The following is a 16,656-nucleotide window of genomic DNA, read 5'->3' on the forward strand; positions in this document are numbered from 1 at the left end:
TGATTATGCTGTATGTTACACCACATCATTTTCTTTCTCTCCATATTCTCATTACCACTACCCGTCTCCTCGGCTCCTCAGACTGACAGCCTCAGCGTGGTCCAGCACAGCTGCACTAATCTGGCCTAATCTCAGACTTCCTACCACAACGAGTGTTTGATAAGGGGAGCCACTCAGACAGCCTCAATATAAGCTTCAACTGGCTCGGTGGTTCAGTGTCCCTCACCTCCCATGTTGGATCGCTGATCCAAGCCCCATCCATATGTCTTGTCTTACCTTGTACACCTGTCCATAAGTCCCATTGCCCACCACCTCCACCAGCTCAAAGATCCCTGCTGGGTCCTGGAAAAAAGATGGACAGATTAATTAAGATAGTCGGCCCGAGAGACACCAGACCACCAGGCCAGACGGACTGGGAGACAAGATGGCGAGACAGACATGGTGAGCATTTGAATAGACTGGCAAACATATAGAGTGCCTTCAGAAAGTATTCACACACCTCTACTTCTTCCAAATTCTGTTGTGTTACAGCCTGAATTTAAAATGGATTAAATTGCGATTTGTCACTGGCCTACACACACACAACACCCCATTTTTACAAATTAATTAAAAATGAAAAGCTGAAATGTCTTGAGTCAATAAGTATTCAACCCTTTTGTTATGGCAAACCTAAATAAGTTGAGGAGCAAAAATGTGCTTAACAAGTCACATAATAAGTTGCATGGACTCACTGTGTGCAATAATAGTGTTTAACATGTTAATCTCTGTACCGCACACATACAGATAATTTTAAGGTCCCTTAGTCGAGCAGTGAATTTCAAACACAGATTCAACCACAAAAACCAGGGAGGTTTTCCAATGCCTCGCAAAGAAGGGCAACTATTGGTAGATGGGTAAAAAAAATATCCCTTTGAGCATGGTGAAGTTATTAATTACACTTTGGATGGTGTGTCAATACAACCAGTCACTACAAAGATACAGATGTCCTTCCTAACTCAGTTGCCGGAGAGGAAGGAAACCGCTCAGGGATTTCATCATAAGGCCAACAGTAACTTTAGAACAGTTAGAGTTTAATGGCTGTGATAGGAGAAAACTGAGGATGGATCAACAACATTGTAGTTACTCCAAAATACTAACCTAATTGACAGAGTGAAAGGGAAGCCTGTACATATTACAAATATTCTAAAACATGCATCCTGTTTGCAACAAGGCACTACAGTAATCCTGCAAAAAATGTGTCAAAGCAATTAACTTTTTGTCCTGAATACAAAGTGTTATGTTTGTGGCAAATCCAACACAACACATTACTGAGTACCACGCTCCATATGTTCAAGCATAGTGGTGGCTGCATCATGTTATGGGTATGCTTGTAATTGTTAAGGACTGGGGAGTTTTTCAGGATAAAAAAGCTAAGCACAGGCAAAATCCTAAAAGGAAAACCTGGTTCAGTCTGCTTTCCACCTTTCAGCAGGACAATAACCTAAAACAGAAGGCCAGATCTACACTGGAGCTGCTTACCAAGAAGACAGTGAATGTTCCTGAGTGGCTGAGTTAGGTTTTCAAGTAGATTCAAGTCAAAACTATGGCAAGACTTGAAAATGGTTGTCTAGCAATGATCAACAACCAATTTCACAGAGCTTGAATAATTTGTTGCACAATCCAGCTCTTAAGAGACTTACCCAGAAAGACTCACAGCTGCAATCGCAGCCAAAGGTGCTTCTACAAAGTATTGACTCAGGGGTGTGAATATTTATGTAAATTAGATATTTTTGCATTTCATTTTCAATACATTTGAAAAAAATTATAAAAACATGTCTTCGATTTGTCATTACATTTACATTTAAGTCATTTAGCAGACGCTCTTATCCAGAGCGACTTACAGTTAGTGAATACATATTTTTTTTATACTGCCCCCCCGTGGGAATCGAACCCACAACCCTGGCGTTGCAAACGCCATGCTCTATCAACTGAGCTACATCCCTGCCGGCCATTCCCTCCCCTACCTGGGCCAATTGTGCGCCGCCCATGAGTCTCCCGGTCGCGGCCGGCGGCGACAGAGCCTGGATTCGAACCAGTATCTCTAGTGGCACAGTTAGCACTGCGATGCAGTGCCTTAGACCACTGCACCACTCAGGAGTGGTCTAAGGCACTCATTAGGAGTCATTATGGGGTACTGTGTGTAGATGGGCGAGAGAAAAAATCAATTTAATAAAATGTTTAATTCAGGCTGTAATAGAACAAAATGTGGAATAAGTCAAGGGGTATGAATACTTTTTGAAGGCACTGTAGGCCTAGACCACACAAATAAGGAGGCCTGAGAGATATTGAGATGTTTTGAGTCACATAAAAGCTCTAGACATCATCCATCCACCACTTGCATTATAGGAAAGGGAGTAATTGACTTTTCTATTTTATCCCCACCATAAGATAAAAACCACAGGTGACATTCATAATGGCTACTTCAAGCGAAATATTAAAATCAGTCATCGCTTTTTTCCCTGGAGAGGGCAAAAAACAGACAAAGGTTCCACTTTCAGTGTGATTCAATATGGCCTGTGTAGGATCTGTGGGCGGTGGGGCTGCTGCTGCTTTAGGTTGTAAATGTTCAGCGTGACCATCCTGCTTTCATATTGTTTCAATAATGGGTCTGTCTATTCCTGACTTTTTCAAGTGTCTGTCTTTAACAGAGGGAAATCATACAAGGAGAGGTGAGAGAGAGGTGCACAAGAGAATGAGGCATAAATAGATTAGAGCTAGGGGGTTTGAGAGAAAAATATTAAATAAACATATACCTAATGGGAATGACAAATGGTCCAATTACTTCATCTATACTGTGTGTAAGAGGAGCACTATGAGCAGGAGAAGCAGGATCAACAGACTGCCAAAAGGGTTGGAGTAAAAGCACTGGAGTACAAGTGTTCAAAATAGGGGAAATTAATGGAATGACAGGGATGAAAGGGAACGATGGAATAGAGGAGGCTAATATAGAGATCATCCAGAGGGAGGAGAGAGAGATGGCAGCATCGCCCACGTCCAACACAGAGAGTGGGAAGAGAGGGAAGAAAGAAAGAGATTGAGGGGGAGGGTGGAGCTGTATTAAAGCTAAGGAGTGCAGAGGGCTGTACCAGCAACAAACTGTCAACACTGATCACAGACAGAGCATGAGAGCAACACATTGTGGACCAACTGGTAACGTCACTTCCCACAACTTAACTTGGGTGCAGAAGTGCAAACTCCATCCATTGACAATGCTGTTGGATCTTTGCGTGTGTCAGAAGACCCCCCCTAATGTGTGTGTACTTACCTAGAGAAAACCAGCTATCCGACAATTTGAATATTCAGCTAGTATTCCTCTCTCCCTGGACAAGTAGGCCTATCACATTCACAAATAATGAGGCCTTTAGACTCACACTGTACCATCAAAAACGTCAAATAATGAAAAACAACAACGGTGTCTGCAAGGGGGCGGTCGGGCAAGAAATAGCCTAGAACAGATTTGATAGTTGAAGGTAAGCGTCGATTCAATGTGTGTTGACACTTGTCAGACCACCTGAAATGTTCTGTTGTGGGGTCTCATGAAGAATGTAGCCTATTCTACTAACTACACCACTGTAATATTTTAGTCTTCTACAGAAAGAGAAATTATAGTCATGCACTATTACTAGCCTACTGTAGGTTATACTTGCAGGCTATGTGAGTGTGTGTGTGTGTGTGTGTGTGTGTGTATGTGTGTGTGTTTATGTGCAGCAGGAAGAGTGGGTGTTATAAGGACAGCTATCAAACAATAAGCTCAAGTGAATCATCTCTCTCAGAGCCCTCTCTCTCTCAAAATGGAGAATTAAATAGCATTGCATGGAGAGGTCTGGTCTGTAACTCGTTGTACTTAAATTGCTAGAGTGTGTTGGTGAGAGATACCGGTATATATTAAATCACCCTTTATCAAACTATACTCTACCCTGTTAGATGCTTCTTAGTCTTTGTTTGACGATATACTGACACCGGATCATGGTATTAGAATGGCCAAACTCAATGATGGCCCACATTACAAATGAATCTCATTTTACAGATACCTTAAAAGTATATGGTCCCGGAGAGTCAGCAACCGAAGATCTGGGTTTGTTTATCCTTTATGTTCAACTTCTAATTTTGATGGATTTGGAACATGCAAACAGGTGTTTTACAATCCACCACAGAGTGCAGTCAAAATCAGTGAGTTTTAGAAATCTATTTCAAAATCAGGTTTTGATAGCCCCTTTTAGGAATGTTTTTTAGATTACATTTTCTACTTCTGATGATGCAAAAAAGAAAACGGCTACAAGGAAGTAGCTGACTAAATTGAACAATTTACGATGGAGTTAAGCAGCGACTAATGTGGGCGGACTGGACATGTAAATGGTTTTGGTAACCAATAGGGGTGTGGCGGTCACGAAATTTAGTCAGCCGGTGATTGTCAAGCAAATAACTGCAGGTCTCACGGTAATTGACCGTTAATTAACATGAGCACATTTAGCATCTCCTAGCTTCCACACATAGCCTACAAGCCACTGATGCAGACCTTTGGAACATCTACATTTTAAAAAGTCTAATAAATCTATGTAATATAGCCTACACCTTCACAATAAATCCATTCTTTATTTTAGACAGGTCTAAAGAAACATGATATGAAGAAAATGTAGACTATTTCAGAAGACCAGAATAGCACACTCAGTTGTCCTTATGATAGGCCCTGATCTGGCTATGCCATATGGCTGTGTGCTACACTAGTTCATTTGGCAGACAAGATTTGCATAGAATTCCGTGGCATTGTTTTAAATTATTTTATAGTATGAAGAATACAATTGAACAAAGCTGAATAAAATAGAAAGGATATTTTCTCCAAACGATTTGAAGGAGTGTGCACATGCGACTATTCTGTGTTGAGCGGTTAACAAAGAAATAGGTACTCCTATATGCTTAATTTAGAGTTATTAATGTAACTTTAGTTGTTCTATAAATGTTGGGCTATATTGTTTTGATTTTTAATACATTGTAAGGCTGCCTGATGATGATTTGAAAAATGTCACATGAAAGGCATGAGCTCTGCTTTGTTTTTTTGCGCAGGCTGTACACACACTTCATCAGTCTCTCATTCACAATTTGACAAGCACTTGATAATGCCTTGAATTTCCCAGCGGAATCCCCTTTGTGTGGCCATAATACCCCCTAAAAGAATCCATGCCTTTTGCAGCCAGTGGCCATTGTGCCCTTGGGCTAAATATAATAATTCCCTTCTCCCCGAGTGCTGCAAAGCACCTCTCACTCACATGGCTCTCCATCACGTGACCGGGTCTTTCTCACAGGCTACAAGTGAAGAGACACATCGGCAATGCAACTGCGCGTGTCCTTATCCAATTCCGAGGTGCATATTGAAGATATTGGAAGAACTGTCCACATTTACTTTTTGTCAGCCAACAAGATGAGTAGGCCTAACGAACAACAAAAGCACTAGCCTATGTCAATCTACTATCCCCATAGTACAAAAGTTGACCTATTCTATTCTGTACGAGAAATAAATATTCCAAACATAGTCTGGGCCAGTTGTGGGATGCGAAAGATCCCAAATGAATACAACCACTAGCATCAAAAAACCTTTTTTACGCAACATTGATAAACTATTAGGCTATTTCTTCATATTATAAGCGCAGCAATGCGCACACGGCAGTAGGCTATAAGCGCAAATGTTCCATTAGCGGGAATCGCAAATGCGATTATGCATATAATGCTTTTATTATGAAGGTGCATTTCTATGGTGAAAATTATCTCCCTCAAACATGAAACTCACGCGCTGCTTATGTATGCCAGTTAGGCTCTACACCCCTTGTAAAGCGGATTAATGTGCTTAATTTTAAGAATTATTTGGCCACTTTAGTTGTGATACAAACCTTATCAAAACATATAGGCCTATGGACTAGGCTAAATGAGGTGTGCGACTATGATTCAAAAAAGTCAAGAAGAAAAAAAAGGCATTGTTTTTTGCCTTACGATGGGCATCATTCACAAGTGATAATATATAATTCACAAGTGATAGGCTAATATTGTCACCCAGCAGACTATTCTTGATTTAATCGTGTCTTTACATATACAAAATAACGTGTGTGGAATCTGTTTTGATTTAGAATGGACCATTATCATGAACCTATCTCGAAACAGGGGCAGGGGAAAAAATACATCTATGCACTTAAATAGCGAACGGAGGACGCTTTTCCCGTGGTTCATTTTTATGCCAGCCAAGTCGGCTATACTGCTGTTGTAAAGAGAAGCAATGTGCTTAATATTAGGAAAGTTGAGAAATAAATATAGTAGGCCACATGCAATTGCATAGCCTATAGAAATGTTGCGCAACATGAGCTCATGGGCTCTCATTAATAGTTAGATTTTCGATTACATTTGTATTGATGTCAGAGTGGTTAGAGGGACAATGGAGTGCTGAGTATCAGGCAGTTAGCAAGTTTGGTAGGCTACTAATGACCATCAGCAGCATCAGAGCTTGGAGAAGCCTAATTACCGTGACTAAACAGTCACGTGGAATTTGACTGCCTTCATGACCACAGGTGTGTGGGTAATACGGTCACCGTAACAGCCCTAGTCACCATCTCCAATTTGTTCCACCCCACTTTATTTTATTTCGAGTCGGATTGCAGCCTACAGGAGGAATAACTTGTAAGTATGAAAATGTATGCACTCACTAACTGTAAGTCGCTCTGGATAAGAGTGTCTGCTAAATGACTAAAATGTAAATGTAATATTATTTGTAGTAACCATTTGGATGTCACCATGATACGGTCTACCCTGCTTAATAGGGGAGATTTTGCGCTGCAAGCCAACAACACGGGGCAACGTGTCCTTGGCTCCTGCTTGCCGCAGTAAGGAGAGGGAAGTAGCTAGACCAGGGGTCTCCAACAGGTCCCAGTAGCTCGCAGCCCACCTATGAGTAGGCTAGCTCACCAAACAATTCTGATCGTGCATGTATTTTTCACGTGTTCCACCGCAAACTGTCAAACAAATCTCAAGTATCAGACAGCTCAAGCTCTATCCAATCAAATCCACATTATCCCTCCCTTAGCCAGAATTGGGTTAAAAAGCACAATATCTGCCAATTAAGTTCCATCAATATTGCCCCTGTATGTATGTGTGGTGCACGCATTTCCCTATAATTTACTTTGTGTAGCCAGTTAGCGATAATGATAACTGTCTTCTGGGTAGACAGAAAGACTTTCCCCAAAACATTTAATTGAGAAGGTTAACTGCAAAGTAGGCTTACCTGGCAGAATTATATTATGATTATTTGTATCAATCGGGTATGATTTTGATTTGCAAACTCTATCAAGACATATGCAGCAGCAAAAACATCCCTCAACCAGCATGTTCCTCTCTCACAAAATGGGCAATTAAAGGGGTATTACACTCAAATCTAAATGTGTTAGTTATTTTTCAGCCCTCAATTGTCTTCTGTTGCGATTTAAGAATTGACATGGACACGTAACATTCATTGTAATTGTTTTTTCTATGAATAACTGTAATTTAGAGTGAAAAACGTTTAGAAAATCCCAAAACAGGAAAAATAAAACGGAGAAAACAGAATTAGGGAAAATACAAACAGTGCCTATTTGAAAGCTAGGAAGAAATGTATGAGTAGCTCATATATAGCTCACTATAGATAGTGTAGCCAATATCAGGCCAGGGTGAAAGCTAAAGCACATTTATTGTAGTGATTTTCACCGAAAATGTACAACTACAGCATTAATGTCAAATGTTACATTTTTGTAAAAAAATAAATAATTACTCATAAAATCTTAATGATTCCAACATCGGCAGACATGTTTCAAAATCTCGCTGCAGGTTCTAGACACAAGCATAAACTCACTAGCTGGGCTCATTAGGACGCATCCTTTTTAGGGCTGTCCCTGACAAAAACAAGTATTAGTCGACCAAGAGTCCTCTGTTCTTTCGACCACTTTTAAAACGTGTATTTTTCCATATATTAACACATCCTATGTGTTTTAATCAAATCAACTATATTCACTGAGCTTGTCTGATGCTTTAAGCACACGGTTTGATTAAATAATTAAGACACAAATGACTAGAGGGTGTCCGACCAGCAATTGATTTGATTGGGCCGGGCTCAGACTTGCTACGCTGTGTAAAAAAATAAAGACAGCGAGTGATGGACCCGTTCTCTCTCTCCTCCCTGCTGCAGCGACCACCACAGAATATCAAAGTGTTAATCGCGCTGTCCGTGTTGCTGAAGCTGGAACATAATTACAGCCATTTATGACAGAAAAGTTCTGTTACCGAAATCCCTCATTTGTTTAGGAAAAACATTCCCTATTCCCTCAACCCTTGCTCTCTTTAAATGCGCACGTGACCAAATACCTATTTGCATGGGACTAGTATTACTAGAGAACGTTGGTTATGTAATTATTACTTCAGAATGTCCGACAATTCCACAGGAGGACTCGGACGGGATAAAAAAAATCCAAACTGCTCCCTGTAATTCTTATTTTTTTTCTCCAATAAATTGACAGTTATGAAGGAGGCTTGGGGGGTTTTATTCTACGCGTGAAGATACAGTATTTCAACATGTCCAGGTGATAGGGCCACACTGATAACTCGAGCTTGGTTCCCAAGTATCTAAACCATACCAAACCATATTTCCTATATTGTTGCCATAATATTTGAATTGAGGAAGTGTGATCATAATCATTAGGATATTTTTACAATCCGCAGAACGTCCTAAATGCCCCAAGCCTTCAGATGTGAGCTAAATAGTGCAATTGCACTTGAGATGCATTTTAAGGCTATGGATGAGAAAGTTAACTTTCCAAACGTTTAGGTCAGTTGTATGCTGCTGCTTTGCGATCTATTAACAGTTGCATTAAATAGGCTCATTATTTTTTACTGATGCATTTGCCAATATTCAATTCATACGCACAAAACATATAAACAAAAGCATTCCATGTGAAAGTTGATAGGCTACATGTAGGCCATTCATATATAGCTTAGCAGCACTTAGTTCAATTTATCCAATCAGTTATTGTTTTCTTGCGCAAACTGCGAGTAACACCTGTCGAACTCAGACATTTCTCTCAAAACACAGGGATGTCATTTCGCACAGGACTAGTATTATCAGAGGACATTGGAGTTCGCCAAAAATAACAGTAGGTTATTCTGGCTGAAATTGTTACTCTCCTGCCATGTAAAACTTACTGCCATGGCAGGTTCGGACTGGCCAAAAATTACAGATGTGGTGTTTTGTGCTCGTGCACATAATTACATTACCCGACCTCCCCCTGACCTATAGCCAGGGCGGGTCTTTAACGTTCTGCCACCATTGGCGAGACAAAAAAATGCTGCCCCGAGAGGTTTAATAGTCCCAGTAAGCCAAATTACGTTTCCAGACGTTGAAGTTAGGTTCAATTTAGGTTCTGAATGAAAGGTGAAAAGGTATTTTCCTTATGTTTAAAATATATTATTTTCCAGGACACTGAAAAGGCATATTTTCCGGAAGTTGAAAAATACATATTTTCCAGACGTTGAAATCAGGTTCAATTTCGATTCTGAATGAAAGTTGAAAATAAGTCATTTATAGATGTCTATGTTTGGCCCAAATCAAGGCAGGTCCAGACAGTAACTGCACCAAAAAAAAAATATGTCCAAAAGGCGTCGGCGTCAGTCCGTGATTACTGAGGTGTAGCCTACAGTGTTACCTGAAATTGAATTTTATGAATGCCCATCTATGTGGTAAGCCTACCGTTTGTAAAACCCCCCCAAAAGACGTTCAGACAGGACCAAAATCAGACATCCAAAAGATGTTGGGCTCGTGCTTACTAGGGTGTAGCCTACCATGTCAGCCTGCAATGGAATTTTATGAATGCCCATCCATGTGGTAGGCCCACCATTTGTAAAACAGGCCATTGCACTGGCTTTATTAGTCCTGGTTCCTGTGACTAATCAATTTGGCTATTTAAGCTCTGAATATCAGCTACCCAACTTTATCAGGAGTTATCACGAGCCTATTTGCAATGTGTTTACACAGTGAGAAATGCAGAAGTATTTTATTTTTCGCTTTGATCAGCTTGTCAAAAATGTACGGATAGAAAAATGTAAACCACTGATCATGACAATGGGGTGAAACTCCTGTACAACAGTTGTGATTGTCCGTTCCATAATGTCAATTTTACTTTGACCTGTCCTGTTTTTAGGATATGTTGCTTTGTTAACATAACAGCTCATTTTGTATTTGATTGAGAGCCATTTAGGTTAGGCTATTTGATCTGAGAACCTGCATGATGTAAAAAGTGTCCGTCTCATTACATTGTCATACTTTTGACCTAATCAACGTCAACAAAACAAAGGAGATGATCGTGGACTTCAGGAAACAGCAGAGGGTGCAACCCCCTATCCACATCGACAGGACCGCAGTGGAGAAGGTGGAAAGCTTCAAGTTCCTTGGCGTACACATCACCGACAAACTGAAATGGTCCACCCACGCAGACAGTGTGGTGAAGAAGGCGCAACAGAGCCTCTTCAACCTCAGGAGGCTGAAGAAATCCGTCTTGGCACCTAAAACCCACACAAACTTTTACAGATACACAATTGAGAGCATCCTGTCGGGCTGTATCACCGCCTGGTATCGCAATCGCAGGGCTCTCCAAAGGGTGGTGCGGTCTGCCGAACGCATTACCGGGGGCAAACTACCCACCCTCCAAGACACCTACAGCACCCGATGTCACAGGAAGGCCAAAAAGATCATCAAGGACATCAACCACCCGAGCCACTGCCTGTTCACCCCGCTATCATCCAGAAGGCGAGGTCAGTACAGGTGCATCAAAGCTGGGACTGAGAGAATGAAAAACAGCTTCTATCTCAAGGCCATCAGACTGTTAAATAGCCATCATTAGCAGATTAGAAGCTGCTGCTGCCTATTGAAATCACTGGCCACTTTAAGAAATGGAACACTAGTCACTTTAATAATGTTTACATATCTTGCACTACTCATCTCATATGTATATACTAGGGTTGCACGATATTGGAAATAACTGACATTGTGATATTTTGTTTTTCTGCGATATATATTGTGATATTAAAAAATACAGGATGTATGCATGATCCTCTGGGAAAAATGCAGTTTGCAAACAGCGACTTTTCAGGTGGAAGTCCTCATTAATAAAGTGTACGGTCAGACTTATGTAGGGCTCCGTTGTCCGGCTGGACCACAAGTTCGTTGTTGCTGTATAATATTCCACTTGTGACAGCTCTGTTTCAACTTGTGCCTTGCATTTCTCGTACAACTCTGGGATGGCAACTTGAGAAAAATACTTGCGTGATGGCATTACATACCGCTTGTCAAGTGACCGGATCATGTTTTTAAAACCCTCTTTGGTAACCGTGTTAATTGGTACCATGTCTTTGGCGACGTGAAATGTTATTGAATCTGTGATTTCTCTCTGCCGTTTGGAACCTTTCTCGTATGGTGTAATACTGGCAAAGGCATCCGAAATAGATTTTTTGCTTTGGAGGGCATTGAGATGCTTTGCACTCGTCATACGAAGATTTGTGGTGCCGCCTTAAATGATTGAACAAATTGGTCCTGTTGCCTCGTGTTATGGCAAAAATTGTAAGGCACTCTCGACAAAGTACCTGTTTTTGGTCAACATCATCCTGTCTGTAGCCAAAATATTTCCATATACAGTGAGGGAAAAAAGTATTTTATCCCCTGCTGATTTTGTACGTTTGCCCACTGACAAAGACATGATCAGTCTATAATTTGAATGGTAGGTTTATTTGAACAGTGAGAGACAGAATAACAAAACAAAAATCCAGAAAAACGCATGTCAAAAATGTTATAAATTGATTTGCATTTTAATGAGGGAAATAAGTATTTGACCCCTCTCAATCAGAAAGATTTCTGGCTCCCAGGTGTCTTTTATACAGGTAACGAGCTGAGATTAGGAGCACACTCTTAAAGGGAGCTTGTTACCTGTAGAAAAGACACCTGTCCACAGAAGCAATCAATCAGATTCCAAACTCTCCACCATGGCCAAGACCAAAGAGCTCTCCAGGGATGTCAGGGACAAGATTGTAGACCTACACAAGGCTGGAATGGGCTACAAGACCATCGCCAAGCAGCTTGGTGAGAAGGTGACAACAGTTGGTGCGATTATTCACAAATGGAAGAAACACAAAATAACCGTCAATCTCCCTCGGCCTGGGGCTCCATGCAAGATGTCACCTCGTGGAGTTGCAATGATCATGAGAACGGTGAGGAATCAACCCAGAACTACACGGGAGGATCTTGTCAATGATCTCAAGGCAGATGGGACCATAGTCACCAAGAAAACAATTGGTAACACACTACGCCGTGAAGGACTGAAATCCTGCAGCGCCCGCAAGGTCCCCCTGCTCAAGAAAGCACATATATAGGGCCGTCTGAAGTTTGCCAATGAACATCTGAATGATTCAGAGGAGAACTGGGTGAAAGTGTTGTGGTCAGATGAGACCAAAATCGAGCTCTTTGGCATCAACTCAACTCGCCATGTTTGGAGGAGGAGGAATGCTACCTATGACCCCAAGAACACCATTGTAGTTGCCAAACGTCAGCCTCAAAACCTTAATGACTTGGAGATGGAACAAAATCCCTCCTGAGATGTGTGCAAACCTGGTGGCCAACTACAAGAAACGTCTGACCTCTGTGATTGCCAACAAGGGTTTTGCCACCAAGTACTAAGTCATGTTTTGCAGAGGGGTCAAATACTTATTTCCCTCATTAAAATGCAAATCAATTTACAACATTTTTGACATGCGTTTTTCTGGATTTTTTTGTTGTTATTCTGTCTGTCACTGTTAAAATAAACCTACCATTAAAATTATAGACTGATCATGTCTTTGTCAGTGGGCAAACGTACAAAATCAGCAGGGGATCAAATACTTTTTTCCCCTCACTGTATATGTTGTGAAATTGTTATATATTACTTGATAGATATTACTGCACTGTCTGAGCTAGAACCACAAGCATTTCGCTACACCCGCTACACGTGTATGTGACAAATAAAATGTGATTTGATTTGATCCTGCCTAATGAGCAGGCAGGCCGTGCCTATAGCATATCATAATCACATCAATATTTATTTATTTATTAACCCATCCAGGACACATATCTTTTTTGTTTTTTACAGCTTTTCTGCTACAAACAGTGGGGAGAACAAGTATTTGATACACTGCCGATTTTGCAGGTTTTCCTACTTACAAAGCATGTAGAGGTCTGTAATTCTTATCATAGGTACACTTCAACTGTGAGAGACGGAATCTAAAACAAAATTCCAGAAAATCACATTGTAATATTTTTAAGTAATTAATTTTATTGCATGACATAAGTATTTGATACATCAGAAAAGCAGAACTTAATATTTGGTACAGAAACCTTTGTTTGCAATTACAGAGATCATATGTTTCCTGTAGGTCTTGACCAGGTTTGCACACACTGCAGCAGGGATTTTGGCCCACTCCTCCATACAGACCTTCTCCAGATCCTTCAGGTTTCGGGGCTGTCGCTGGGCAATACGGACTTTCAGCTCCCTCCAAAGATTTTCTATTGGGTTCAGGTCTGGAGACTGGCTAGGCCACTCCAGGACCTTGAGATGCTTCTTACGGAGCCACTCCTTAGTTGCCCTGGCTGTGTGTTTCGGGTCGTTGTCATGCTGGAAAACCCAGCCATGACCCATCTTCAATGCTCTTACTGAGGGAAGGAGGTTGTTGGCCAAGATCTCGCGATACATAGCCCCATCCATCCTCCCCTCAATACGGTGCAGTCATCCTGTCCCCTTTGCAGAAAAGCATCCCCAAAGAATGATGTTTCCACCACCATGCTTCACAGTTGGGATGGTGTTCTTGGGGTTGTACTCATTCTTCTTCTTCCTCCAAACACGGCGAGTGGAGTTCAGACCAAAAAGCTCTATTTATGTCTCATCAGACCACATGACCTTCTCCCATTCCTCCTCTGGATCATCCAGATGGTCATTGGCAAACTTCAGACGGGACTGGACATGCGCTGGCTTGAGCAGGGGGACCTTCTGGATTTTTGTTTTAGATTCCGTCTCTCACAGTTGAAGTGTACCTATGATAAAAAATTACAGACCTCTACATGCTTTGTAAGTAGGAAAACCTGCAAAATCGGCAGTGTATCAATTACTTTTCTTCTGATAGATATAATGATGAAGATCTGACATGGTTTCAAAGGTACAAACTCAACATATTTTATACAAGGTTTGTCTATGTTGAACATTTATTACCATGATGACATAATCCTGTGGTTGCAATTTCACCCTCAAAACATCAGTTTATGTTGATAACTTTTTTCAAATTCAATCTATTTTCCAAGTAGATTTCATGTCAAAATACGTTGAAAGATTACGTTAAAACAAAGTTGATTCAACCACTTTGTGCCAAGTGGGATGGCTCCATACTATGATATGATTATAATTACACTGGGACTGGGTAGGGTAATTATGGTGCTCCTCTCAGCTAGATAGGAGTAATTGAAACACAGGAAAATGGTTTTGTAAACAGTGTTTTTTGTTAACCTTCCATCTTCCCCGACTTGGTATTAAGAAAGTTTGCTGCTACCTGCTAAGTGTACCTATGATAAAAATTACAGACCTCTACATGCTTTGTAAGTAGGAAAACCTGCAAAATCGGCAGTGTATCAAATACTTGTTCTCCCCACTGTATACATACATTGTACATAGACATTTTACATACAGTATCAGTAAAAAGTTTGGACACACCTACTCCAATGAACTTATCCTCTGCAGCAGAGGTAACTCTGGGTCTTCCTTTCCTGTGGCGGTCCTCATGAGAGCCAGTTTCATCATAGCGCTTGATGGTTTTTGCAACTGCACTTGAAGAAACTTTCAAAGTTCTTGAAATTTTCCGGATTTACTGATCTTCATGTCTTAAAGTAATAATGGACTGTCATTTCACTGCTTATTTGAGCTGTTCTTGCCATAATATGGACTTGGTATTTTACCAAATAGGGCTATCTCCTGTATACCAACCCTACCTTGTCACAAGACAACTGATTGGCTCAAACGCATTAAGAAGGAAAGAAATTCCACAAATTAACTTTTAAGAAGGCACACCTGTTAATTGAAATGCATTCCAGGTGACTACCTCATGAAGCTGGTTGAGAGAATGCCAAGAGTGTGCAAAGCTGTCATCAAGGCAAAGGGTGGCTACTTTGAAGAATCTCAAATATAAAATATATTTTGATTTGTTTAACACTTTTTTGGTTACTACATGATTCCATATGTGTTATTTCATGGTTTTGATGTCTTCACTATTATTCTACAAAGTAGAAAATAGTAAAAAATAAAGAAAAACCCTTGAATGAGTAGGTTTGTCCAAACTTTTGACTGGTACTGTACATGGTACTTTTATATAAAGCAATCACATAACAATAATACATTACCAAACATAAACTCTTTAATCCCACCCCCCCAGTCACTCTCAGCCCTTCCCACCTATCACCATAGACCACCCTCGTTTGGTTTTCATGTGCCATATATTTTTCAATTGTGCTGTGATGTTTTATATAAATGTAGAACCTTTCTAAATTGTATAGTATCCACAGATTGTGAGCTAAAGATAAAACCTTTCGTACAAGTATTATTGACTGACTATGGCTTTCCAAATCTCCCCACATCAATAAATTGGTTATAACAAACTCTGAACACCGTAACACGTGACAGCCAAATGGATGCAGAGGACGTGACAAATACACTCAAAATGAGGGAATATTTACAGGTTGCTCAGGAGGTAAAGGCAAAATCAGATGTGTGGAATAAATGTGACTAGTTGTGGAAAATACTAGAGATCAACAATAATAAGGTAAGGAGCAAGTGCTGCTTGCATTTTATGTATGCCAAACAGGTGCTGTATATATTACAATATAATTTCTGACCGTTTGGAACAATGTAAACACAAAATAAAGTGTAAGCATACCAGAGAGTCTGTAACGTTTTTTTGTTACGCCTTTATTACAGCAAAGACTTAAAACTGTCACATTAATTTGTGAATGCAATTTCCGAAATGGAACAGTTTATTTACTGTTTAAGGTAATTATTCAAGGCTCACTTTATTTTATTTTAAAATTAAAATGCTTGATTGCATTTCAAATCATGAACGACTTGTGTGATGACATTAACTAATTAATGATCGATTGATACAGTAGCCTATAGAAGTATTGAAATATAGGCCTTAGTAAGTTACGGTATCAAGACTAAACAGGATGTGCTCTTAGGTCTACAGCTCGATGGTGGTTATACAAGGCTGCTATACTAAGCCTATTAATGATAATGATATCACTTATTATTATAATGATCATCATAATAATAATAATAATAATAATAACAACAATAAGAAGGAGATCAAGAAAAAGGAGCGTTATTATTATAAATATAATTTTCCAGACAATTTGGAACAGTGTAAACACTAAATAAATTATAAATATTACCAGAGCCGCTATTCTAACGGGGGGAAAAAAGTGTAAAGCCTTTATTACAGCAAAGCAACGATTAAAAACAGCCTAATTTTTGAAATTGTTTACTTGACATGCCGTTG

At 40.2% G+C, this 16,656-nt stretch overlaps 1 protein-coding gene across 5 annotated transcripts in view; it reads right to left on the minus strand.

Annotated features, from left to right (window-relative positions):
- Positions 1 to 16,656, minus strand: part of LOC121579831 (misshapen-like kinase 1) — a 47,274-nt gene that overhangs the window by 27,643 nt on the left and 2,975 nt on the right. For all 5 annotated transcript variants that reach the window (XM_041894751.2, XM_041894752.2, XM_041894753.2 and 2 more), the window contains exon 2: positions 277 to 342. In XM_041894751.2, the coding sequence (XP_041750685.2) occupies positions 277 to 342 (66 nt within the window). The remainder of the gene's footprint in view (positions 1 to 276; positions 343 to 16,656) is intronic.

This window comes from Coregonus clupeaformis, chromosome 13, assembly GCF_020615455.1.
Source record: "Coregonus clupeaformis isolate EN_2021a chromosome 13, ASM2061545v1, whole genome shotgun sequence".
Lineage (NCBI taxonomy): Eukaryota > Metazoa > Chordata > Actinopteri > Salmoniformes > Salmonidae > Coregonus > Coregonus clupeaformis.